At 45.9% G+C, this 26,630-nt stretch overlaps 1 protein-coding gene across 1 annotated transcript in view; it reads right to left on the bottom strand.

Moving 5' to 3' along the window:
* Positions 1–26,630, bottom strand: part of LOC124015153 (voltage-dependent calcium channel gamma-2 subunit) — a 116,839-nt gene that overhangs the window by 25,910 nt on the left and 64,299 nt on the right. Inside the window, exon 2 of the mRNA XM_046330143.1 lies at positions 1,667–1,750. Coding sequence (XP_046186099.1) covers positions 1,667–1,750 — 84 coding nt within the window. The remainder of the gene's footprint in view (positions 1–1,666; positions 1,751–26,630) is intronic.

Raw genomic sequence — 26,630 nt, 5'->3', positions numbered from 1 at the left:
GCAGAGGTAGTGTTAGTTTAACTCATTTGTTTGAAACTCTCAATACTGTGTTGAAACTGTGTATTGTTCTATGAAAATAAACAAAACCCATCATTTGGGTTTGAGCATCGTAGACATCAAAGTCTCACACTCACAGGAATCTTGTGAGATGCGGGAGACATGTTTTGATCCCAGTTAGTCCCAACAGAAACATTAAATAGGGAGAGGAAAAGCCAACCTTAGAAGGGCTATTCAACTACAGTATGTTCTTATTGGGGACAAATTGCAGTGTTTGTGACACTCCCTTCTAACAATCCTCATAGAGGGAAACAGAAGGCATGAGCATGTTCCAGAGTGTCTTTCAGGAATGGGGTCATAAGAGCTCATAGACAAAAAGGTTCAAATGCTAGAGCCAAATTCATAGGACAAAATGAATTCAACATGCCACATTGACTTCAGAAACCACCAGAAGCTTCTGTTTATCACAGTGAGCGTTTCAATCTATCTGTTCTCCTCTACTTTCCCTGGCTGGCAAAGTGCCAGGATGTTGACTCTGGTTTTGAATCGGAATTTAGAGACCTGAACTTAAAAACTTAATCTAAACGCATCCGAGAAGTTTAATATATAAAACTTTTATGAACTTGAAATGATAGTTTGTAAACTTGATACACAGACAATGAATGCAATATCTATCATATTAAAAATGAATATATAAATATTGAATTTTAATATTCAATTAAATGTAAATTTCATTTTAAAACTGAAAGCAATATTCCCTCAATTCAGTTTCAAATCATGAAATACAAGTTTGTGGATTACAAATTCAATACCCTAATACAAATTCTAAATGATGGAATTTGGCAGGGTAGCTGGGTATGGGGCGGCAGGGTAGCCTAGTGGTTAGAGTGTTAGACTAGTAACCGGAGGGTTGCATGATCAAACCCCTGACCTGACAAGGTACAAATCTGTTGTTCTACCCCTGAACAGGCAGTGAACCCACTGTTCCTAGGCTGTCATTGAAAATAAGAATTTGTTCTCAACTGACTTGCCTAGTTAAATAAAGGTAAAAAATCAAATACAATCTGTTGGCATTGAAATCATGTAATTTTAGGATTGTTACCGCAGCTTGTTTGACACTAATTTCCATGTCTTGCTAATAGCAGTGAGGAAAACAAATCAACGTGGTGAGTTTACAGGGTGCACAGCGGACTGTAATACTGCACGTTACGTTACACATGGCAGGCAGTAAAAAGAGCCAGGAGAGGAGGAGTTCAGACCAGACAGACAGGCACTCACTAGAAGCAGGATACACTTTAGAGATGTATAAAATAACACACAGGCCCACCAGAACTACTGTCACTGTATTGACTGTCAGGGGCTGGGTGGGAAAGTGGGCTCAGGTATTAAATAGGAACAAGTTGTCAGTGGAAGTAAGAAGATGCGTTTTTGGCTGATTTCTGTCCCCCCTTGTCACCTGATTGAAGGTTACCTCATATGAAATATTACCCTCTCTTAACAAGATTAGAAACTACACAGTTGTACATTTGTGTAGTATTTGTGTAGTACTTACACTATTCACTACAATACAGTATCAAATGCGCAGATGGGATGCCCAGACCACACTATCCCTTGAGGCTCACTGGCTCCTCTGTACTGTAAAAGTGAAAGCCAAAGAGAGGAGACTCACGTAAGAAGTACTCAGAGGGGTCCGCTTCATAGTCCGTGTCCTCAGGAAAGTGATCTATCTGTTTACACATCCCTTTAAAGTTCCCTGGAGGAGAAACAAGAGAGAAAACACACAGGGTCAGGAAAGCAGTCACAGAGGAAAAATAATAATAGAACCAAGAGAAACGCCATAGCAACACAAAGCATGACCTGAGTCAGTTCCAGCCCATGTAGTTATGAGTGTACATGTAACTGCCAAAATAAAGGAAACACCAACATAACATAACAACATAAAGAAAGAGCTTGTGAGATCCACAGGAAGATTTGAATAGAACAGATGAATTATTATGGAGCAACACAGCACTTAAGTGAAGGTATTGTACGCCTGCAGGAAGGAAGGGATGGTGAGACACGGGAGGAGGTCAAGTGATGAAGGGAGGGAGGGATGGATGGATGCGTGTTTTGGGGATACCTGGAGCACGGAGGAATGGAGGAGGATGTGGATCCAGTTCCGGTGTGTGAAACATATGGGCCAATGATTTGTTTGTGTGGGAAGCAGAGAGATTAATATATAATGAGTGATAGGCTCCTGGACATTTAGTCATTACATCCATTCTAGATGCCGTTTTGCAAGCTCTGACCCAACTTAGCTATTTTGTGATTTTTTTGTTGTATATATATATTACATTTACCCCCTTTTCTACCCAATTTCGTGGTATCCAATTGGTAGTTACAGTCTTGTCTCATCCCTGCAACTCGTGTACGGACTCGGAAGATGAGAAGGTCGAGAGCCATGCGTCCTCCGAAACACGATCCAACCAAGCCGATCCAACCAAGCAAAACTGCTTCCTGACACAATGCCCGCTTAAGCCGGAAGCCAGCCACACCAATGTGTTGGAGGAAACACTGTACACCTGGTGACCGTGTCAGCGCATGCCCGCCACAGGAGGCGCTAGAGCGCGATGGGACAAGGACATCCCTGCCAGCCAAACCCTCCTCTAACCCAGATGATGCTGGGCCAATTGTGCGCCGCCCCATGGGTTTCCCGGTCGCGGGTTTTATCTGATAGGATAATAATATGTGCCAAAACCAAAGTTGCACCCCTGCCTGTATGTATGTATGTATGTATGTATGTATGTATGTATGTATGTATGTATGTATGTATGTATGTATGTATGTATGTATGTATGTATGTATGTATGTATGTATGTATGTATGTATGTATGTATGTATGTATGTATGTATGTATGTATATGTATGTATGTATGTATGTATGTATGTATGTATGTATGTATGTATGTATGTATGTATGTATGTATGTATGTATGTATGTATGTATGTATGTATGTATGTATGTATGTATGTATGTATGTATGTATGTATGTATGTATGTATGTATGTATGTATGTATGTATGTATGTATGTATGTATGTATGTATGTATGTATGTATGTATGTATGTATGTATGTATGCATGCATGTATGTATGTATGTATGTATGTATGTATGTATGTATGTATGTATGTATGTATGTATGTATGTATGTATGTATGTATGTATGTATGTATGTATGTATGTATGTACGTGTGTGTGTGTGTGTGTGTGTGTGTGTGTGTGTGTGTGTGTGTGTGTGTGTGTGTGTGTGTGTGTGTGTGTGTGTGTGTGTGTGTGTGTGTGTGTGTATGTATGTATGTATGTATGTATGTATGTATGTATGTATGTATGTATGTATGTATGTATGTATGTATGTATGTATGTATGTAAATGTAACACACAGCGATGTTAGGAAACATGAGGATGAAACTCCACAGAGGAGTGGGCGCTCTGCCCTTCTCATAAGCACCAGGGACTGGGTTTCTCTAGCCCAGGCAGCACATGCCCTGGTCTGGCTTTGGTGGTCATGCGAGTCTGAGGTTGCTAGTCAGAATGGAGGCCTCTCCGGCAGCAGGTGGCGGCTTGTAAACAAGAGTGGCACAGCTGGTGAGACCTGGAGCGGCTCCAACTGCTGTGCAGTGGGAACCTCATCTCCGAATGCTCATTCATTTGGCTGACGCCTCAGTGCCCAGGCTGCCAAGTCACTCGCTCTGCCCTTTCAGGACGCAGCCTGCCTGGCCTGTCCTTCTTCCCACGTCCCACTTTTCTCTATACCCTCATCCCTCCATTCCTCCATGCTGCGGTACCACAGAAGGTCCATCCGTGATGCGGTCACTCAAGGTCGCACGGCGAAGGAATCACCCAATACAGAGGTCATTACTGCACCCCTGCTGCTGAGGAGGAAACAGACGAGGAGGTCTCATTAACTTATTCATCTCCTTCTCCCTCCAGTGTCTGTCTAATTAGGTGAACAGGTGTTTGTTAGCCGGGTGCCAGGTGTTGCCGAGGAGAAGATGGCGGGAAGGCAGGATGGGTGCCGCGGGTGCGGCTGGGTGGGGTGCTGGTTTTGTGAATGGACCCCACGTACGGAGAACGGACCCCCGGTGAGAACCGCCCGGATTTGAGAGCGACTGGTGTCTGAAGGAAGAGCTATAAGACAGACTTAACACTGCTCTCCCTTCTGTGCACAGTGTGTGTGGTGGGGCTCACAGAAGGCTGAGGGGAGACAGTGTTTGATACCACAGAGGTAACTGTCTGTTAACCGTCTGAGGGTAGTTAAGGTTTCATCAGAGGAGAGTTTGTTGTGATTGTTCCAATGTCATTGAGTTGTGACCGAGCGGTTGGCAGAGGCCTTGCTAGGCTGGAGTTGGGCCGCAGCAGAGGAGTGTGGGAACCTCCGTGTGAAACACACACTAATCCTTCCTCGGTGGACAGAGTCCAAAGTGCTGACGGTGTGTGTGTGTGTCCACTTCTCTCTCACCTTCCCCAGCTCTGGCTCATAATCAAAAAGCACTCATTGATTTCCATCAACAAGCTCTGCGTCAATTAACAAGAGACAGGGAGGAATATATGGGAAACAGGGAGAGGCAGAGGAAGGGCAATGAACAGAGAGAAGGTTGAAGTCCAGAAGAGAGGGGGATAGATCTGCTTCCATTGTCACACTTTCATCATTGTTGGATTGAAACTCATAGGCCTAAAAAGCACATCAAACTCAGTGTGCGACTCTTACCACCACTGACACCACAGTACAGCCGCTGAGCCTCCACAATAAATAACATCTATCAAGAAGTGGGTCAAATGCAGTGAAGCAGTGAAGGAGAAAAATAAGGAATATCCTGAACTCTTTCATTTCAAATCCATTTCAATCAGGATACGACTGTTTATGTAGTTACACAGCACAGTCGGAACAAAACTTATAACATTGAGAACACAGAATTCACCCACAGTGCACCACGTGTCTTTGTCTTATCAACAGCTGACATCACAGAGTGGGAGAATGGTATAGTTAGCTGGCTGTCCCGTCCACAGTTGTGTCACTTGTTCATGCAGCTGCAGAGAGTAGCCTATTGGGGGAACCACTTCAATTAGTGCGCTGAAAGATTTATGTGACACTTAGCCGCTGCAAACTGTCCTTCTCTTGTCAGACATGTAAACTCAGCACGCTGGTAAATGTTTTATACTAACATTATTATTTTTGAGAAACGTTCCGTACAAAAGTGTGTGACCATGGGAAGGGTGAAGGGTGGAGGGGGGAGAGGGGGAGAGAAGGGAGGAGGAAGGGAGGAGGAGGGCGGAGGGGGGAGAAGGGGAGAGAAGGGAAGGGAGGAGGAGGGGGAGAGGGGGAGGAGAGGGAGGAGAGGGAGGAGAGAAGGGAAGGGAGGAGGAGGGTGGAGGGGGTGGAGTGGGGAGAGGGGTAGGAGGAGGGCGGAGAAAGGGGGGAGGAGGGTGGAGGGGGAGAAGGGGAGGGGGAAGGGGGAGGAGGGTGGAGGGGGGGAGAGGGGAGGAAGGGAGGGAGGGAGAGAGAAGGGAAGGGAGGAGAAGGGTGGAGGGGGCGGAGGGGGAGAGGGGGAGGAGGAGGGTGGAGGAAGGGGGAGGAGGGTGGAGGGGGAGAAGGGGAGGGAAGGGAAGGGAGGAGGAGGGTGGAGGGGGAGAGTGGGAGGAAGGGAGGAGAGGGCTGGGGGGGGGGGGGAGGAGGAGGGCGGAGGAAGGGGGAGGGGGAGAGTAGGGGGCAGAGGGGGAGGCCAATCTGGCAGGGGTCCCACAACAGGTGTCTGGTGGGTCACGACATCTTCATTCAGCATTTAAAGACAGGCCATAGTATCCACTATGTTACCTCTATCTGAGGGATGCTCACTATAGCAAGCTGTAGTACTACAATAGCATCATGTCAGTACATACTCAGCTCTGTTGAAAGTCCTTGGTGTTAAAAAGCAATCGAGGCATTGTAAGTATAGCTAGCCTTCTAACTGGGCATATACGTCTTGCGCTAATCATTTATAAAGCAGTTAGCATTAAGAGCAGAGCCAGGCCATGGGACCGACCCACTGGGTCCCATCAGCTGGCTCCATACTAGGGATCAGCGCTGAACTTTCTCAATCACCCTAACGACCACTGGCCACCATGACCCCTACTGTGGGGGTGAGCTATGGCCTAACACCTAGGTCCTTTCCTGTCCTCCCTGCCCCACACTGCCATAAAGCACTTCAGGGGGAAGAGGGAGGTGGAGAAGGTCAAGTGAGTGGGGCTGGTGGGTGGGTGTAGATTTACAATCGCCCATCCCACAGAGGCTCCTGGTCTGCTCAGCACCTGGATTTTCTGGTCGATGTGCCCCCATTTTCTGTTCCCTAGAGATGGCTGTATAGTATGTCTCCAAGGTTGTGTCTTCATGGGGAGATTCCAGTGATGAGGCTGTGATTTGTAAATTGGCCTCTGCTCTGGGGAGTCCTACTCTATTGGCAAGATCGTCATGTTGGGATCAACATTCTGAATAAAAATACTCATATTGAAATCAATATATTCCAAGGTCGGGGTTAACTGTTAAAGAATCACACAGAGGTACTTTTTCCAATGCTATTGAAGCCACTAACACACCTTCTGGTTATCTCCTCAAGCAAGAAAAGTTACATTTTTCTCTCTGGCTTTCACTGAGGAGAGGATTATTGGCCCTGGTGCTTTAGATTTTTATTTATTATTTATTTATTTGTTACCCCCTTTTCTCCCCAATTTCATGGTATCCAATTGTTTAGTAGTTACTGTCTTGTCTCATCGCTACAACTCCTGTACGGGCTCGGGAGAGACATGCGTCCTCTGAAACACAACCCAACCAAGCTGCACTGCTTCTAAACACAGCGCGCATCCAACCCGGAAGCCAGCCGCACCAATGTGTCAGAGGAAGCACCGTACAGCTAGCGACCTGGTCAGTGTGCACTGTTCCCGGCCCGCCACAGGAGTCGCTAGTGCGTGATGAGACAAGGATATCCCTACCGGCCAAACCCTCCCTAACCTGGAGGACGCTAGGCCAATTCGCCCCACGGATCTCCTGGGAACAGCTGGCTGCGACAGAGCCTGGGCTCGAACCTAGGGTCTTTAGTGGTACAGCTAGACCACTGCGCCACCCGGGAGGCCCTTGCTTCGGATTTTTTGACGGTTTAAGTCAACTGTGGCTTTCCCCACTTCTACGGAAACCATACTATCTCATTCTTTTTTCTCTCTTTCTGTGTCTCTCCCCTCTCTCTTACTCTCTTCCCCCCTCTCTCTCTCTCTCTCTCTCTCTCTCTCTCTCTCTCTCTCTCTCTCTCTCTCTCTCTCTCTCTCTCTCTCTCTCTCTCTCTCTCTTTCTTTCTCTCTCTCTTTCTTTTTCACTCTCTCTCCCAACGTCCGGCTGATAGAAATAACCATTGGCCCATAAAACCCGGGGAGCCGCCAGATACAATGAGCCAAATTACGGCAGAAGAAATTGTGATTTTTATTTTAATTGTAATCCTTGACTCCCAACACATTTTCTTTCCACACGATTTCCATTCACAGGAAAAGATTACTGAGGGATTATTCAAGATAATTGGGAGTGTTCAATTACCAACTGACCCACCTCCCACCTCCCCCCACCTCCCCCCTCAACTTCTCCAACTAATATGACATCTGGAAATGCTCTCCCTACTACATGTGTAATACATTTTGGATGTGACACTTGTGCCCAAACAAAAACCACATGTCTAGACATGATCTTGACACTGTCAGCTCAGTCCCGGTAAAGAAAGATTAAAACACTCATCCTTGACAATATGTGTGTGTGTGTGTGTGTGTGTGTGTGTGTGTGTGTGTGTGTGTGTGTGTGTGTGTGTGTGTGTGTGTGTGTGTGTGTGTGTGTGTGTGTGTGTGTGTGTATGGACGCAGGTGAGAGAGCTAAGCATTCCTCCTCTTCCTTAACCACCCCCTCTACTGCTGCTGCTGCTGATGCCATCCATCAGTGATGTCTAAGACTCCAGAGATTCCCTTAGGACACAACAGAACAGAACATAGAGAACCGGCCAATCCCCAGACCCCTAGCCACAGACAGACACACAGGAGGGCCCGCCCACACACACTGACCTCCTAACAGTAGTGTCACCTCCACAGCTCCCGAAACACAGGCAGTAGTTTGTTGTTCTGGGACATAACCATGGAGGAGGTGCTATGAGGTTCTGTGGCTGGATGAAGAAGGGAGGGTCAACAGGCCTGGTTCAGGTAGGAGGCGTTGTTCGAGGTTGAGAGACAGACAGAGAGAAAAAGAGAGAGGAAACGCAGCTTGGTGCACAGGATTCCAGCCGAGTGCTTACTTCTGAGCCGGTGGGTGGAATTCTGGAAAAGTTTGCAGGCAGCTACCTAATGCGTCAGCAGCAGCCACCCCCACACATCCCACCCCCCACCCCCCCCCACTCCCCACCCCCTTCTACCCCCTTGCACTGCCCCCTCGGCAGCCGTTGCCATGTGGACATCAGAACCAGTTGCTGTGAATAAAAAAGAGATTCCTGGTGTGGGGGTTGCCATGGAGACAGTTATCTGGGGCCCCCTTGAAGATGATCACATGGGTGGAGCTGATGTTTGGGCCAATCTAGTGATGTGTTTAACCCCTGGACTGACTCACTGCTCACTTGGCTTTATGCAGTGTTCCTACTCACTAAGCTGCCCTACACCTTTATGTTGCTAACCAACATAGCATTCGGCTATCCCCAACCTCTACATGTTAGCAACATTCTATACAGTACCTGTCAAGTTTGGACACACCGACTCATTCAAGATGTCATCTTTAATTTTACTATTTTCTACATTGTAGAATAATAGACATCAACACTATGAAATAACACATATGGAATCATGTAGTAATCAAAAAAGTGTTAAACAAATCAAAATATATTTTATATTTTATAGATTCTTCAAAGTAGCCACCCGTTACCTTAATGACAGGTTTGCACGCTCTTGGCTTTCTCTCAACCAGCTTCATGAGGTAGTCACCTGAAATGCATTTCAATTAACAGGTGTGTCTTGTTAAACATTAATTTGTGGAATTTCTTTCCTTCTTAATGCGTTTGAGCCAATCAGTTGTGTTGTGACAAGGTAGGGGTGGTATACAGATTATAGCCCTATTTGGTAAAAGACCAAGTCTATATTATGGCAAGAACACCTCAAATAAGCAAAAAGAAACGATAGTCCATCATTACTTTAAGATATGAAGGTCAGCCAATACGGAAAAGTTCAAGAACTTTGAAAATTTCTTCAAGTGGAGTCACAAAAACCATCAAGCACTATGATTAAACTGGCTCCCATAAGGACCGCCACAGCAAAGGAAGACCCAGGGTTACCTCTGCTGCAGAGGATAAGTTTATTAGAGCTACCAGCCTCAGAAATTGCAGCCCAAATAAATGCTTCCCAGAGTTCCAGTAACAGACACATGTAAACATCAAGCCTTCATGGTAGAATTGCTGCAAAGAAACCATTACTAAAGGACACCAATAAGAAGAAGAGACTTGCTTTGGCCAAGAAACTCGAGCAATGGACATTAGACCGGTGGAGATCTGTCCTTTGGTCTGATGAGTCTAAATTTGAGCTTTTTGGTTCTAACCGCCGTGTCTTTGTGAGACGCAGAGCAGGTGAACGGATGATCTCTGTATGTGTGGTTCCCACCGTGAAGCATGGAGGAGGAGGTGTGATGGTGTGATGGTGCTTTGCTGGTGACACTGCCAGTGATTTATTTAGAATTCAAGGCACACTTAACCAGCATGGCGACCACAGCATTCTTCAGCAATACACCATCCCATCTGGTTTGCGCTTAGTGGAACTATCATTTGTTTTTCAACAAGATAATGACCCAACACACCGCTTGTGACTCTACAGATGTGTTGGATGCTGCACACATTAATTTGGATGCTACCATGGTTACGGATAATCCTGAATGAATCATGAATAATGATGACTGAGAAAGTTATAGACTCACAAATATCATACCCCTCCAAAAATACTAACCTCCCCTGTTACTGTAATGGTGAGAGGTTAACATGTCGTGGGGGTAGGATATTTGTGCGTCTGTAACTATCTCACTCATCATTATTCACGATTCATTCAGGATTATCCGTAACCATGGTAGCATCCACATTAATGTAGAAGTGTTTAGACACATATTCTATGCTTATGTACAATAGAAGTGACTCCAAAATGACACAATACATTATTTACCATTAATTTCTATTGTGCACAAAATAATCTGGAACACAACCAAAACAAACAGCAAATGCATCCAACTAATTTGTAGAGTCTAAACTTGATGTAGTCATTGCGTGCTATGAATATTGGACCGAATACTAAACTTTTGACAACTTTAATACACATGTAAGTTAATTTGTCCCATTACTTTTAATCCCCCTAAAATGGTGGGACTAAGTACAAAAAGTGCTGTGATTTCTAAATGGTTCACCCATTATGGATAAAAAATACCCTCAGATTAAAAATGACAGTCTGTACTTGAACCTCATAGTCAATGTATTATTTCAAGTCCAAAGTGCTGGAGTACAGAGCCAAAACAACAACAAAACATGTCACTGTCCCAATACTTTTGGAGCTCACTGTAGTATTATTTAGCAGCATACATACAAAACAGCTACTAAGGACATGACTAGAGCTCAGCACTCAGGTGAACACAATGAATCTCCTTGTCCTGGTATCATTAGATTTGATTAGGATCTCTTTAAGCCCAAGGGCTAGTCTTTCAAAAGTCCTTAAAGTGTACCCTATGGATATGTACCCTATGGATATGTACCCTATGGGTATGTACCATATGGATATGTACACCACTGATATGTACCCTGTGGACATGTACCCTATGGATATGTACCCTATGTATGTGTACCCTATGTATGTGTACCCTGTGGATATGTACACTATGGATATGTACCATATGGATATGTACACCACTGATATGTACCCTGTGGATATGTACCCTATGGATATGTACCCTATGGATATGTACCCTATGGATATGTACCCTATGGATATATACACTCTGGATATGTACACTATGGATATGCACCCTACGGATATGTACCCTATGGATATATACCCTATGGATATGTACAATATGGACATGTACCCTATGGATATGTACCATATGGATATGTACACTATGGACATGTACCCTATGGATATGTACCCCGCGACTATGCACCACATTGATATGTACCATGTGTGTATGTACCCTTTGGGTATATGCACTATGGATATGCACCCTATGAATATGTACACTATGGGTATGTACCCTGTGGATATGTACCCTATTGATATGTACCCTATGAATATGTACACTATGGGTATGTACCTATGGATATGTACCCTATGGATATGTACCCTATAGATATGTACCATATGGACATGTACCCTATGGATATGTAGCATATGGATATGTACCCTTTGGGTGTGTACCCTGTGGGTATGTACCCTATGGATGTGTACCCTATGGATATGCACCCTATGGATGTGTACCCTATGGATATGTACCCTATGGGTGTGTACCCTATAGATGTGTACCCTATGGATGTGTACCCTATAGATGTGTACCCTGTGGATATGTACCCTATGGCTGTGTACCCCATGGATATGTACCCCATGGATGTGTACCCTATGGATGTGTACCCTATGGATATGTACCCTATGGATGTGGACCCTATGGATGTGTACCCTATGTATGACTGGGTAAGGTGGTTAATGTGTGCTGGGCGTGGTAGGCACGCTTACGTCCCCTCCTTACTGAGGGGTAGGCAGCCCCAGCACCCTGCAGCAAGGACAACAGGCCTAATCACCTTATTCATCCTTATAATCACACTATTCATCTTCATAATGACCATGCTAAGGTGGAAGCCTAGTGCAGCATCACACACACACACACACACACACACACACACACACACACACACACACACACACACACACACACACACACACACACACACACACACACACACACACACACACACACACACACACACACACACACACACACACACACACACACACACACAGGAAAGGGAGAGGCATGGGGATGATAATGATTGTGTTGGATAAAGCATACTGTAAATACATATTTGACTGTTGTAGCTGCTAATCCGCAATGGAATTACAAGCCAGTATGCTGTGGATAAGCTATAGCTCTCTCTACTGTGCTAATACTGCTTGATGTTTGATGGATTGATCAGACTGATTTGACAATCCTGGCAGACTTCTCTTTGCAAAACATCTACATATCATCCTCTTTGAAGAATGCTGACTATACATTTAGACAGATCTTTTCCTATAGACTGTCTTTCAGAATCTGTGATTCCTGCCCTTAGCTGTGGGATGGGAAGTGTTTCTGATGTACAGACACACTAGTTATACATTATCTGTACAGTAGAAGATGGAGGAATGTGTAGGGACTTGAGGAGGGGTTGTGTCTCAGTGTTTACTTGTGTGATGATGTGTTGATGGAGGTAGTGTAGAGGGGATACAGGGGGGATATAGGGGTTTACAAGGTGGATATAGGGGGTTACAAGGGGAATATAGGGGGGATATAGGGGGTTACAGGGGGATATAGTGGGGCTATAGGGGGAATATAGCGGGTTACAAGGGGAATATAGGGGGATATAGGGTGATGCAGGAGGATGTAGGAGGGTACAAGGGGGATACAAGGGGGTTACAGGGGATATAGAGGGGGTATAGGGGTATATACAGGGGATACAGGGGGATGCAAGGGGGATACAGAGGGATAAGGGGGATACAGGGGGATATAGTGGGGATACAAGGGGGATACAAGGGGGATACAGGTGGGAAACATGGGGATATAGAGGGGATACAGGGGTATATACGGGGGATACAGAGGGATACGGGGGATACAGGGGATATAGTGGGGATATAGAGGGGATATAGGGGGGATACAGGGGTATATACGGGGGATACAGGGGTATATTGAGCAGATACAGGGGTATATAGGGGGATACAGGGGTACATAGGGGGATACAGGGGGATATAGGGGTATATAGGGTGGATACAGGTGTATATAGGGGTATATAGGGTGGATACAGGGGTATATAGGGGGATACAGGTGTATATAGGGGTGTATATAGGGGTATATAGGGGGATACAGGGGAGAATACAGGGGGATACAGGGAGATATAGGGGGATGCAGGGGGACATAGGGGTATATAGGGGGATACAGGGGTCCCAGGCCGTCATTGAAAATAAGAATGTGTTCTTAACAGACTTGCCTGGTTAAAAAAAATTTAAATACAGGTGTATAAGGGTGGATACAGGTGTATAAGGGTGGATACAGGTGTATAAGGGTGGATACAGGTGTATAAGGGTGGATACAGGGGTATATATAGGGGTATATATAGGGGGATACAGGGGTATATATAGGGGGATACAGGGGTATATATAGGGGGATACAGGGGTATATATAGGGGGATACAGGGGGATAGGGGCGATACAGGGGTATATAGGGGGATACAGGGGTATATAGGGGGATACAGGGGTATATAGGGGGATACAGGGGTATATAGGGGTGTATATAGGGGGTATATAGGGGGGATACAGGGGTATATAGGGTGGATACAACTGTATACAGGGGTATATAGGGTGTATACAGGGGTATATAGGGTGGATACAGGAGTATACAGGAGTATGCAGGAGTATACAGGGGTATATAGGATGGATACAGGGGGTATACAGGGGTATATAGGGTGGATACAGGGGGGATACAGGGTGGATATAGGGTGGATATAGGGTGGATATAGGGTGGATATAGGGTGGATATGGGGTATATAGGGTGGATATGGGGTATATAGGGTGGATATAGGGGTATATAGGGTGGATATAGGGGTATATAGGGTGGATATAGGGGTATATAGGGTGGATATAGGGTGGGGGATACAGGGAGATATAGGGGGATACAGGAGATATAGGGGGATGCAGGGGGATACAGGGGTATATAGGGGTATATGGGGGGATACAGGGATATTTATGGGTGTATATAGGGGGATACAGGGGTATATAGGGGGATACAGGTGAATGCACCAATCTGTAAGTCGCTCTGGATAAGATTGTCTGCTAAATGACTTAAATGTAATGTAAATGTAAATGGTATTTAGGGGTATATAGGGGGGATACAGGTGTATATAGGGGGATACAGATGGATACAGGTGGATACAGGTGTATACAGGGGTATATAGGGTGGATACAGGGGTATATAGGGGGATACAGGTGTATATAGGGGTGTATATAGGGGGATACATGTGTATATAGCGGTGTATATAGGGGATACAGGGGTATATAGGGTGGATACAGGGGTATATAGGGTGGATACAGGGGTATATAGGGTGGATACAGGGGTATATAGGGTGGATACAGGGGTATATAGGGTGGATACAGGGGTATATAGGGTGGATACAGGGGTATATAGGGTGGATACAGGGGTATATAGGGGGATACAGGGGTATATAGGGTGGATACAGGGGTATATAGGGGGATACAGGGGTATATAGGGTGGATACAGGGGTATATAGGGGTGATACAACTGTATACAGGGGTATATAGGGGGATACAGGTGTATATAGGGGTATATAGGGGGATACAGGTGTATATAGGGGTATATAGGGTGGATACAGGGGTATATAGGGGGATGCAGGTGTATATAGGGGTATATAGGGGGATACAGGGGAGAATACAGGGGGATACAGGGAGATATAGGGGGATGCAGGGGAGAATACAGGGGGATACAGGGGTATATAGGGGGATACAGGGGTATATAGGGGGATACAGGGATATTTATGGGTGTATATAGGGGGATACAGGGGTATATAGAGGGGATACAGGGGTATATAGGGGTATATAGGGGGATACAGGGGTATATAGGGGTATATAGGGGGATACAGGGGTATATAGGGGGATACAGTGGTATTTATGGGTGTATATAGGGGGATACAGGGTTATTTAGGGGTATATAGGGGGATACATGTGTATATAGGGGGATACAGGTGTATATAGGGGGATACAGGTGTATATAGGGGGTACAGGTGTATATAGGGGTGTATGTAGGGGGATAGAGGGGTATATAGGGGGATACAGGTGTATATAGGGGTGTATGTAGGGGATACAGGGGTATATAGGGGGATACAGGTGTATATAGGGGTGTATATAGGGGGATACAGGGGTATATAGGGGGATACAGGTGTATATAGGGGTGTATATAGGGGGATAAAGGGGTATTTATGGGTGTATATAGGGGGATACAGGTGAATGCACCAATCTGTAAGTCGCTCTGGATAAGAGCGTCTGCTAAATGACTTAAATGTAATGTAAATGTAAATGGTATTTAGGGGTATATAGGGGGATACAGGTGTATATAGGGGAGATACAGAGGTGTATATAGGGGTATATAGGGTGGATACAGGGGTATATAGGGGGATACAGGTATATATAGGGGTGTATATAGGGGGGATACAGGAGTATATAGGGGGATACATGTGTATATAGGGGTGTATATAGGGGGATACAGAGGTATATAGGGGGATACGGGTGTATATAGGGGTATATAGGGTGGATACAGGGGTATATAGGGGGATACAGGTGTATATAGGGGTGTATATAGGGGGATACAGGAGTATATAGGGGGATACATGTGTATATAGGGGTGTATATAGGGGGATACAGAGGTATATAGGGGGATACAGGTGTATATAGGGGTATATAGGGTGGATACAGGAGTATATAGGGGGATACAGGGGTATATAGGGGGATACAGGTGTATATAGGGGTGTATATAGGGGGATAGAGGGGTATATAGGGGGATACAGGTGTATATAGGGGTGTATATAGGGGGATACAGGGGTATATAGGGGTGATACAACTGTATACAGGGGTATATAGGGGGATACAGGTGTATATAGGGGTATATAGGGTGGATACAGGGGTATATAGGGGGATACAGGTGTATATAGGGGTATATAGGGGGATACAGGGGAGAATACAGGGGGATACAGGGAGATATAGGGGGATGCAGGGGAGAATACACAGGGATACAGGGGTATATAGGGGGGATACAGGGGGTATATAGGGGGATACAGGGGTATATAGGGGTATATGGGGGATACAGGGATATGTATGGGTGTATATAGGGGGATACAGGGGTATATAGGGGGGATACAGGGGTATATAGGGGGATACAGGTGTATTTATGGGTATATAGGGGGATACAGGGATATTTAGGGGTATATAGGGGGATACAGGTGTTTATAGGGGGATACAGGTGTATATAGGGGGATACAGGTGTATAAGGGTGGATACAGGGGTATATAGGGGGATACAGGTGTATATAGGGGTGTATATAGGGGGATACAGGGGTATATAGGGGGATACAGGAGTATATAGGGGGATACATGTGTATATAGGGGTGTATATAGGGGGATACAGAGGTATATAGGGGGGATACAGGTGTATATAGGGGTATATAGGGTGGATACAGGGGTATATAGGGGGATACAGGGGTATATAGGGGGATACAGGTTTATATAGGGGGATACAGGGGTATATAGGGGGATACAGGTGTATATAGGGGTGTATATAGGGGGATACAGGGGTATATAGGGGTGATACAACTGTATACAGGGGTATATAGGGGGGATGCAGGTGTATATAGGGGTGTATATAGAGGGATACAGGGGTATATAGGGATGATACAACTATATACAGGGGTATATAGGGGGGACACAGGTGTATATAGGGGTATATAGGGTGGATACAGGGGTATATAGGGGGATACAGGTGTATATAGGGGTATATAGTGGGGATACAGGGGTATATAGGGGGATACATTATAGCATATGCCCTATACACACACACATTATAGCATATGCCCTATACACACACGTACACATGGATTCTGTCCTGTATATATGTGGTAATGGTGGAGTAGGGCCTGAGGGCACACAGTCTGAATGTACAGTCGTGGCCCAAAGTTTTGTGGATATTAATTTCCACAAAGTTTGCTGCCTCAGTGTCTTTAGATATTTTTGTCAGATGTTACTATCGAATACTGAAGTATAATTACAAGCATTTCATAAGTGTCAAAGGCTTTCATTGACAATTACATGAAGTTGATGCAAAGAGTCAATATTTGCAGTGTTGACCCCTCTTTTTCAAGACCTCTGCAATCCGCCCTGGCATGCTGTCAATTAACTTCTGGGCCACATCCTGACTGATGGCAGCCCATTCTTGCATAATCAATGCTTGGAGTTTGTCAGAATTAGTGGGTTTTTGTTTGTCCACCCACCTCTTGAGGATTGACCACAAGTTCTCAATGGGATTAAGGTCTGGGGAGTTTCCTGGCCATAGACCCAAAATATCGATGTTTTGTTCCCCGAGACACTTAGTTATCATTTTTACCTTATGGCAAGTTGCTCCATCATGCTGGAAAAGGCATTGTTCGTCATCCAAACTGTTCCTGGATGGTTGGGAGAAGTTGCTCTTGGAGGATGTGTTGGTACCATTCTTTATTCATGGATGTGTTCTTAGGCAAAATTGTGAGTGAGCCCACTCCCTTGGCTGAGAAGCAACCCCACACATGAATGATCTCAGGATGCTTTACTGTTGGCATGACACAGGACTGATGGTAGCGCTCACCTTGTCTTCTCCGGACAAGCTTTTTTCCGGATGCCCCAAACAATTGGAAAGGGAATTCATCAGAGAAAATGACTTTACCCCAGTCCTCAGCAGTCCAATCCCTGTACCTTTTGCAGAATATCTGTCAGTCCCTGATGTTTTTGCTGGAGAGAAGTGGCTTCTTTGCTGCCCTTCTTGACACCAGGCCATCCTCCAAAAGTCTTCGCCTCACTGTGCGTGCAGATGCACTCACACCTGCCTGCTGCCATTCCTGAGCAAGCTCTGTACTGGTGGTGCCCCGATACTGCAGCTGAATCAACTTTAGGAAACGGTCCTGGCGCTTGCTGGACTTTCTTGGGCACCCTGAAGCCTTCTGCAGAAATGCAGTGGATTTTTGGGGGGGATTCAGTTCATTTGCATGGCAAAGAGGGACTTTGCAATTATTTGCAATTCATCTGATCACTCTTCATATCGTTCTGGAGTATGTGCAAATTGCCATCATACAAACTGAGGCAGCAGACGTTGTGAAAATTAATATTTGTGTTGTTCTCAAAACTTTTGGCCACGACTGTATTGTAACGTTTTTCAAATTGTATAAACTGCATTAATTTTGCTGGACCCCAGGAAGAGTAGCTGCTGCCTTGTCAGCAGCTAATGGGGATCCATAATAAATACAAATACAAATGCAATTATTTATAGTCTCCTCAACCTATCAAGTTTTTCTCTCCCCTCTTTTCCGACTCTTTTGTGTCTGCCCCTATTTTCTACAAGCCATTTCCACATACTGTATAACCACAATGCCAAACACAGAGAAGCACCAACACAAGAACCCTAAACAAGGTTTTAGAGGCACTCTGTGACCTCAGACACAAAGTAATGAGAGGTAAAAGAGAGGTGGAAAGGATGGAGATAAAGACGGGACAGAGAGGAGAGAGAGAGAGAGGGAGAGAGAGGGGAGAGAAGGAGAGGGGGAGAGAGGAGAGAAGGGAAGAGAAGGGAAAGAGAGAGAGGGGAGAGAAGGGAGAGAAGGGAAAGAGAGAGAGGGGAGAGAAGGGAAAGAGTGGAGTGATGGATTCCTCCTGACTGCCCATAGGACTCCATGATGACTGAGCCCAGCTGAGAATCTTGACACTTTTGGGGGAAGTGAGGTCATGAAGGGGCATGATGGGAGCTGAGAAAGAGAGTCAGTGATGAGATGTCGCAGATCCAGGAACAGTGAGTCAGTGAGTAACGGGTGTCTAAGTGGGGTGCGTCACTGCCTTCTGGTCAGACAAAGTCAGAGCCAGAGACGTCCCTTTCTCAGAAGAAGAGTCCTTCAGCGCTGGCTAGCACACAGAGAGAGACAAGGACATTCTCAGAACAAACATCAGAGTAAACAACAACAACAATATAATATAATATAATAATAATATAATAATATATGCCATTTAGCAGACGCTTTTATCCAAAGCGACTTACAGTCATGTGTGCATACATTCTACGTATGGGTGGTCCCGGGGATCGAACCCACTACCCTGGCATTACAAGCGCCATGCTCTACCAACTGAGCTACAGACAACCCACCTATGCCAATCACAACCATCTCATTATCTCCACATGAGAGACTTGTGTCTATTTTATATCCATGTGCAATGTCAAATGTGTTCCCAAAGGTGTTCGATGGGGTTGAGGTCAGGGCTCTGTGCAGGCCAGTCAAGTTCTTCCACACCGATCTCAACAAACGATTTCTGTATGGACCTCGCTTTGTGCATGGGGCCATTGTCATGCTGAAACAGTAAAAGGCCCTCCCCAAACTGTTGCCACGATGTTGGAAGCACATAATCATCTAGAATGTCATTGTATGCTGTAGTGTTAAGATTTCCCTTCATTGGAACTAAGGGGCCTAGCACGAACCACGAAAAACAGCCCCAGACCATTATTCCTACTCCACCAAACTTTAAAGTTGGCATTATGCATTCTGGCAGGTACTGTCTCCCTGGCATCCGCCGAACCCAGATTTGTCTGTCTGACTGCCAGATGGTGAAGCGTGATTCATCACTCCAGAGAACGTGTTTCCACTGCTCCAGAGTCCAATGGCGGTGAGCTTTACACCACTCAAACTGACGCTTGGCATTGCACATGGTGATTTTAGACTTGTGTGCGGCTGCTTGGCCATGGAAACCCATTTCATGAAGCCCCCAACAAACAGTTATTGTGCTATCGTTGCTTCCAGAGGCAGTTTGGAACTTGGTAGTGAGTGTTGCAACCGAGGACAGACGATATTTACACGCAACGTGCTTCAGTACTCGGCAGTCCCATTCTGTGAGCTTGTGTGGCCTACCACTTTACGGCGGAGCCGTTATTGCTCCTAGACGTTTCCACTTCACAATAACAGCACTTACAGTTGCTCTAGTGGGGCAGACATTTTACAAACTGACCTGTTGGAAATGTGGCATCCTATGACGGTGCCACGTTGAAAGTCACTAAGCTCTTCAGTAAGGCCGTTCTACTGCCAATGTTCGTCTGTGGAGGTTGCATGGCTGTGTGCTCGATTTTACACACCTGTCAGGAAGAGTTGCGGCTGAAATAGCCGAATCCAATAATTTGAAGGGTTGTCCACATACTTTTGCATATATAGTGTACTATCTGAGCCAGTATGCATATTAGACTAAATAGGATGGAGCTCTGCTGTTCTATTTGCCTCTGAGTCAAATGTGCAGACAAAATAGGGCATGTCATATCAACCCGGTTTTTACATGTGGTTTTATCTAGCTTGTTTTAAGCAGACTCCTCGATCATAGTCTTCTGTAGACAGACACATTCTAAATCCAACAACTACTTGTATCCCAGTTAGGATGGAAACTTTTTTAGGTCGCCCCCAATTCATTTCTCACCTTCAACACAAGAGTACAGAGTTGGGAGGGAGGGAACTGTAGAGAGTCTCTGTCTATTTTCCTGTCTCTGTATCTGTCCCTGTCTCTGTTTGTCTCTGTCTCTTTGTGTCTTTGTCTCAGTCCATGTCTCTTTTGTCTTTGTCTCTGTCTCTGTCTCTGTCTCTGTCTCTGTCGCTGTCTCAGTCCCTGTCCCTGTCCCTGTCCTTGTCCCTGTCCCTGTCCCTGTCCCTGGCCCTGGCCCTGGCCCTGGCCCTGGCCCTGGCCCTGGCCCTGGCCCTGGCCCTGGCCCTGGCCCTGGCCCTGGCCCTGTCTCGCCCTCTGGAGCTGATTTTCATGGTTTGGGCTAAGGATCCTTAGTTCCAGTGAAGGGTAGTCAACGCTACAGCATACAATGACATTCTAGATGGTTCTGTGCTTCCAACTTTGTGGCAACAGTTTGTGGCCTTTTCCTGTTTCAGCATGACAATGCCCTTATCCCTGTCTCTGTTCCTGTCCCTGTCCCTGTATCTGTATCTGTATCTGTATCTGTATCTGTATCTGTATCTGTATCTGTATCTGTCTCTGTTTCTGTCTCTGTCTCTGTCTCTGTATCTGTATCTGTATCTGTATCTGTATCTGTCTCTGTATCTGTCTCTGTCTCTGTATCTGTATCTGTATCTGTATCTGTATCTGTATCTGTATCTGTATCTGTCTCTGTCTCTGTCTCTGTTCCTGTCCCTGTCCCTGTATCTGTCTCTGTCTCTGTTTCTGTCTCTGTATCTGTCTCTGTATCTGTATCTGTATCTGTATCTGTATCTGTCTCTGTCTCTGTCTCTGTCTCTGTATCTGTATCTGTATCTGTATCTGTCTCTGTTTCTGTCTCTGTCTCTGTCTCTGTATCTGTATCTGTATCTGTATCTGTATCTGTATCTGTATCTGTATCTGTTTCTCTGTCTCTGTCTCTGTCTCTGTATCTGTATCTGTATCTGTATCTGTCTCTGTTTCTGTCTCTGTCTCTGTCTCTGTATCTGTATCTGTCTCTGTATCTGTATCTGTATCTGTCTCTGTCTCTGTCTCTGTCTCTGTCTCTGTCTCTGTCCCTGTCTCGGTCCCTGGCCCTGTCTGTCTCTGTCTGTCTCTATCTCTATCCCTGTCTCGGTCCCTTTCTCTTTGTCTTTGCCCCTGTCTCTGTCTCTGTCCCTGTCTCGGTCCCTGTCCCTGTCCCTGTATCTGTATCTGTATCTGTATCTGTATCTGTCTCTGTTTCTGTCTCTGTCTCTGTCTCTGTCCCTGTCTCGGTCCCTGGCCCTGTCTGTCTCTGTCTGTCTCTATCTCTATCCCTGTCTCTGTCTCTGTCTCTGTCTCTATCCCTGTCTGTCTCTATCTCTATCCCTGTCTCTGTCTCTGTCTCTGTCTCTATCCCTGTCTCTGTCTGTCTCTATCTCTATCCCTGTCTCGGTCCCTGGCCCTGTCTGTCTCTGTCTGTCTCTATCTCTATCCCTGTCTCGGTCCCTGGCCCTGTCTGTCTCTGTCTGTCTGTCTCTATCTCTATCTCTATCCCTGTCTCAGTCCCTGTCCCTGTCCTTGTCCCTGTCCCTGTCCCTGTCCCTGTCCCTGTCCCTGTCCCTGTCCCTGTCCCTGTCCCTGGCCCTGGCCCTGGCCCTGGCCCTGGCCCTGGCCCTGTCTCGCCCTCTGGAGCTGATTTTCATGGTTTGGGCTAAGGATCCTTAGTTCCAGTGAAGGGTAGTCAACGCTACAGCATACAATGACATTCTAGATGGTTCTGTGCTTCCAACTTTGTGGCAACAGTTTGTGGCCTTTTCCTGTTTCAGCATGACAATGCCCTTATCCCTGTCTCTATTCCTGTCCCTGTCCCTGTCCCTGTCCCTGTATCTGTATCTGTATCTGTATCTGTATCTGTATCTGTATCTGTCTCTGTCTCTGTCTCTGTTTCTGTCTCTGTCTCTGTCTCTGTCCCTGTCTCGGTCCCTGGCCCTGTCTGTCTCTGTCTGTCTCTATCTCTATCCCTGTCTCGGTCCCTTTCTCTTTGTCTTTGCCCCTGTCTCTGTCTCTGTCCCTGTCTCGGTCCCTGTCCCTGTCCCTGTCCCTGTATCTGTATCTGTATCTGTATCTGTATCTGTCTCTGTTTCTGTCTCTGTCTCTGTCTCTGTCCCTGTCTCGGTCCCTGGCCCTGTCTGTCTCTGTCTGTCTCTATCTCTATCCCTGTCTCTGTCTCTGTCTCTGTCTCTATCCCTGTCTGTCTCTGTCTCTATCCCTGTCTCTGTCTGTCTCTATCTCTATCCCTGTCTCGGTCCCTGGCCCTGTCTGTCTCTGTCTGTCTCTATCTCTATCCCTGTCTCGGTCCCTGGCCCTGTCTGTCTCTGTCTGTCTCTGTCTCTGTCCCTGTCTCAGTCCCTTTCTCTTTGTCTTTGTCTCTGTCCCTATCCCTATCCCTATCCCTATCCCTATCCCTACCCCTATCCCTATCCCTATCCCTATCCCTATCCCTATCCCTATCCCTATCCCTATCCCTATCCCTATCCCTATCCCTATCCCTATACCTATCCCTGTCTCTGTCCCTGTCTTTGTCTCAGTCCCTTTCTCTTTGTCTTTGTCTCTGTCCCTATCCCTATCCCTATCCCTATCCCTATCCCTATCCCTATCCCTATCCCTATCCCTATCCCTATCCCTATCCCTATCACTATCCCTATCCCTATCCCTATCCCTGTCTTTGTCCCTGTCTCTGTCTCAGTCCCTTTCTCTTTGTCTTTGTCTCTGTCCCTATCCCTATCCCTATCCCTATCCCTATACCTATCCCTGTTTCTGTCCCTGTCTCTGTCTCAGTCCCTTTCTCTTTGTCTTTGTCTCTGTCCCTATCCCTATCCCTATCCCGGTCTCTGTACATGTCTCTGTCCCTGTCTCTGTCTCAGTCCCTTTGTCTTTGTCTCTGACCCTATCCCTATCCCTATCCCGGTCTCTGTACCTGTCTCTGTCCCTGTCTTTCTCTGTATCTGTCTCTGTCCCTGTCTGTCTCTTTCTCTGTCCTTGGCCCTGTCTGTCTCTGTCCCTGCAGTACCTGTGTCAACAGGCAGGAGATGGAGCTCTGAGCCTGGGCTGGGCTCTGCCGTTAGGCCCTCCTCCCTGCTCCGCCACAGGGCCTAAACACTCCCCTCTGCATGAGTAGGCTGAAGCTTGGAGCATGGAGCCAAGCTCAACCATACCCACAGACTAATCCCTGAGTTAATGGCCTGGAAGTGACTTGGGCACCAGTGATACATTCAGCTCCCTCATCTGATACACAGAATGTAAATGATTACACCTACATGCACACAGGGCCTACATCAGGGATGGACAACTTTGATGGGATGGGGGCCACAAAAAATGGGGCCGCAGTGGCTGGCGGTTCTGCGTAACCACATCCATACCCACATATGCAGTCAGAGCCTTTTTGGGGCCTTAAGCGAAAATGTGTTGCATAAGACCAAGTAATATGTTTTAATAAAAGTTTACATCTGGCCCCTATTGAGCATAGTCTGTGACCTCAGATACACACAGCTTCGTGGTCAGAGCACACACACACACACACACACACACACACACACACACACACACACACACACACACACACACACACACACACACACACACACACACACACACACACACACACACACACACACACACACACACACACACACACACACACACACACACACACACACACACACACACACAGAGGGCATCTCTGGAGCTGTGATGTCATCTGGCTATAGCCAGCTATTTGTTAAGCCAACAGGTGAGTGGCTGTGCTGCTCTCATTGGAAGGCTAAGACCTGGCCAAGTCCCTAGCAGGGCTAATTGATTAGCATTATACAGTAGCAGTGCTGCCTTCCCCATTGGACAACCACTTCATCCCACGTGATGCCTCTATCCAGCATGGATGTCATATTGTGTAAACACACAATTATGTGTACACACACAGTAAAGTAACACGTGCATGTACGCACGGACGCATGCACACACAACACACACACACGTCTACACACACATTTACTGACAACACTGTTCATTTTTTTCAATCAGTTTGGCCCATTTTTCAGGTGTAAGTGGTATATTTTCAAAACTCTAAGTACAAAACTCTAAACTAAACACATGTAATGCCCCTATTTTATGTTCAGAATCTTGTGCGTTCATTGGGGTTTCACACATCTTTCACCCCTTAGTCTGTGAAATACCATGAGAACATTAAGTTTAGTCACCAATACATGTAGCACATAGAGTGACTCTTTCCACTTTGTCCTATTCAAGCACATTGGCTGATGGAGAATGATGATGTAGTAGTTACAGCCACATCCATATATGATTTAGTTTTACCTTCCAAATCAAATCAAACCAAAATCAAATCAAATCAAATGTATTTATATAGCCCTTCTTACATCAGCTGATATCTTACAACATAAATTGATTTCAAATTTACACATTTCTGAGGTAAAAATATAAAAATGTACAGTGTTCAGCAGGTATCAAACTATATGCATTATATATACAAAAGTATGTGGACACACCTTCAAATGATTGGATTCTGCTATCGAGTACACAGCCATGTAATCTCCGTAGACAAACATTGGCAGTAGAACGGCCTGACTGAAGAGCTCAGTGATTTTCCACATGGCACCGTCATAGGACACATTTCCATCAAGTCAGTTCGTCAAATTCCTGCCCTGCTAGAGTTGTCAACTGCATGTGTTGTTATTGTGAAGTGGAAAAGTCTCGGAGCAACAACGGCTCATCCGCGAAAGGGTAGGCCACACAAGCTCACAGAACAGGACTGCCGAGTGCTGAAACGCGTAGCGCGTAAAAATCGTCTATCCTCGATTGCAACACTCACTACCGAGTTCCAAACTTCCTCTGGAAGCAATGTCACCACAAGAACTGTTCGTCGGGAGCTTCATGAAATGGGTTTCCATGGCCAAGCAGTGGTCTGGCGCTGTTTTTCATGGTTTGTGCTAGGCCGCTTAGTTCCAGTGAATGGTAGTCTTAATGCTACAGCATACAATGACATTCTAGACGATTCTGTGCTTCCAACATTGTGGCAACAGTTTGGGGAAGGTGCTTTCCTGTTTCAGCATGACAATGGCCCAGTGCACAAAGCGATGTCCATACAGAAATGGTTTGCCGAGATCAGTGTCGAAGAACCTGACTGTCATGTACAAAGCGCTGACCTCAACCCCATCGAACATCTTTGGGATGAATTGGAAAGCCGATTGCGAGCCAGGCCTAGTCGCCCAACATTAGTGCCCGACCTCACTAATGCTCTTGTGGCTGAATGGTCCCTGCAGCAATGTTCCAACATCTAGTGGAAAGCCTTCCCAGAAGTGTGGAGAATGTTATAGTAGCAAAGGGAGGACCAACTACATACTAAGGCCCATCATTTTGGGATGAGATGTTCGACGAGCAGGTGTCCACATACTTTTGGGCATGTAGTATAAATAAACTAGACAGCACATCGTTGGGGCTCAGTAGCTATCTGTTTGGAGCAGTGTGATGTGATAGTTCATTTTATTGTTAAGAAATGACAAGAAAATCATATCAAAAGTAAAGTGAAGAGCAGACACCTAGATTGAATATGTATCCAAATTGATCAAGTGATTTGTGAGTTTTTGTTCTACTCAGTCATGAGCCACGTTGATGATCTGTTTAGATGTGTGTGCTTAGAGTTGTGAAACATGAGCCACGTTGATGATCTGTTTAGATGTGTGTGCTTAGAGTTGTGAAACATGAGCCACGTTGATGATCTGTTTAGATGTGTGTGCTTAGAGAGCCACGTTGTCTGTTTAGATGTGTGTGCTTAGAGTTGTGAAACATGAGCCACGTTGATGATCTGTTTAGATGTGTGTGCTTGGAGTTGTGAAACATGAGCCACGTTGATGATCTGTTTAGATGTGTGTGCATGGAGTTGTGAAACATGAGCCACGTTGATGATCTGTTTAGATGTGTGTGCTTAGAGTTGTGAAACATGAGCCACGTTGATGATCTGTTTAGATGTGTGTGCTTAGAGTTGTGAAACATGAGCCACGTTGATGATCTGTTTAGATGTGTGTGCTTA

The sequence above is a fragment of the Oncorhynchus gorbuscha genome, linkage group LG26, assembly GCF_021184085.1.
Source record: "Oncorhynchus gorbuscha isolate QuinsamMale2020 ecotype Even-year linkage group LG26, OgorEven_v1.0, whole genome shotgun sequence".
Lineage (NCBI taxonomy): Eukaryota > Metazoa > Chordata > Actinopteri > Salmoniformes > Salmonidae > Oncorhynchus > Oncorhynchus gorbuscha.
The sequence above is the reverse complement of the archived record's forward strand: the minus strand, read 5'-3'. Positions and strand labels throughout refer to the sequence as shown.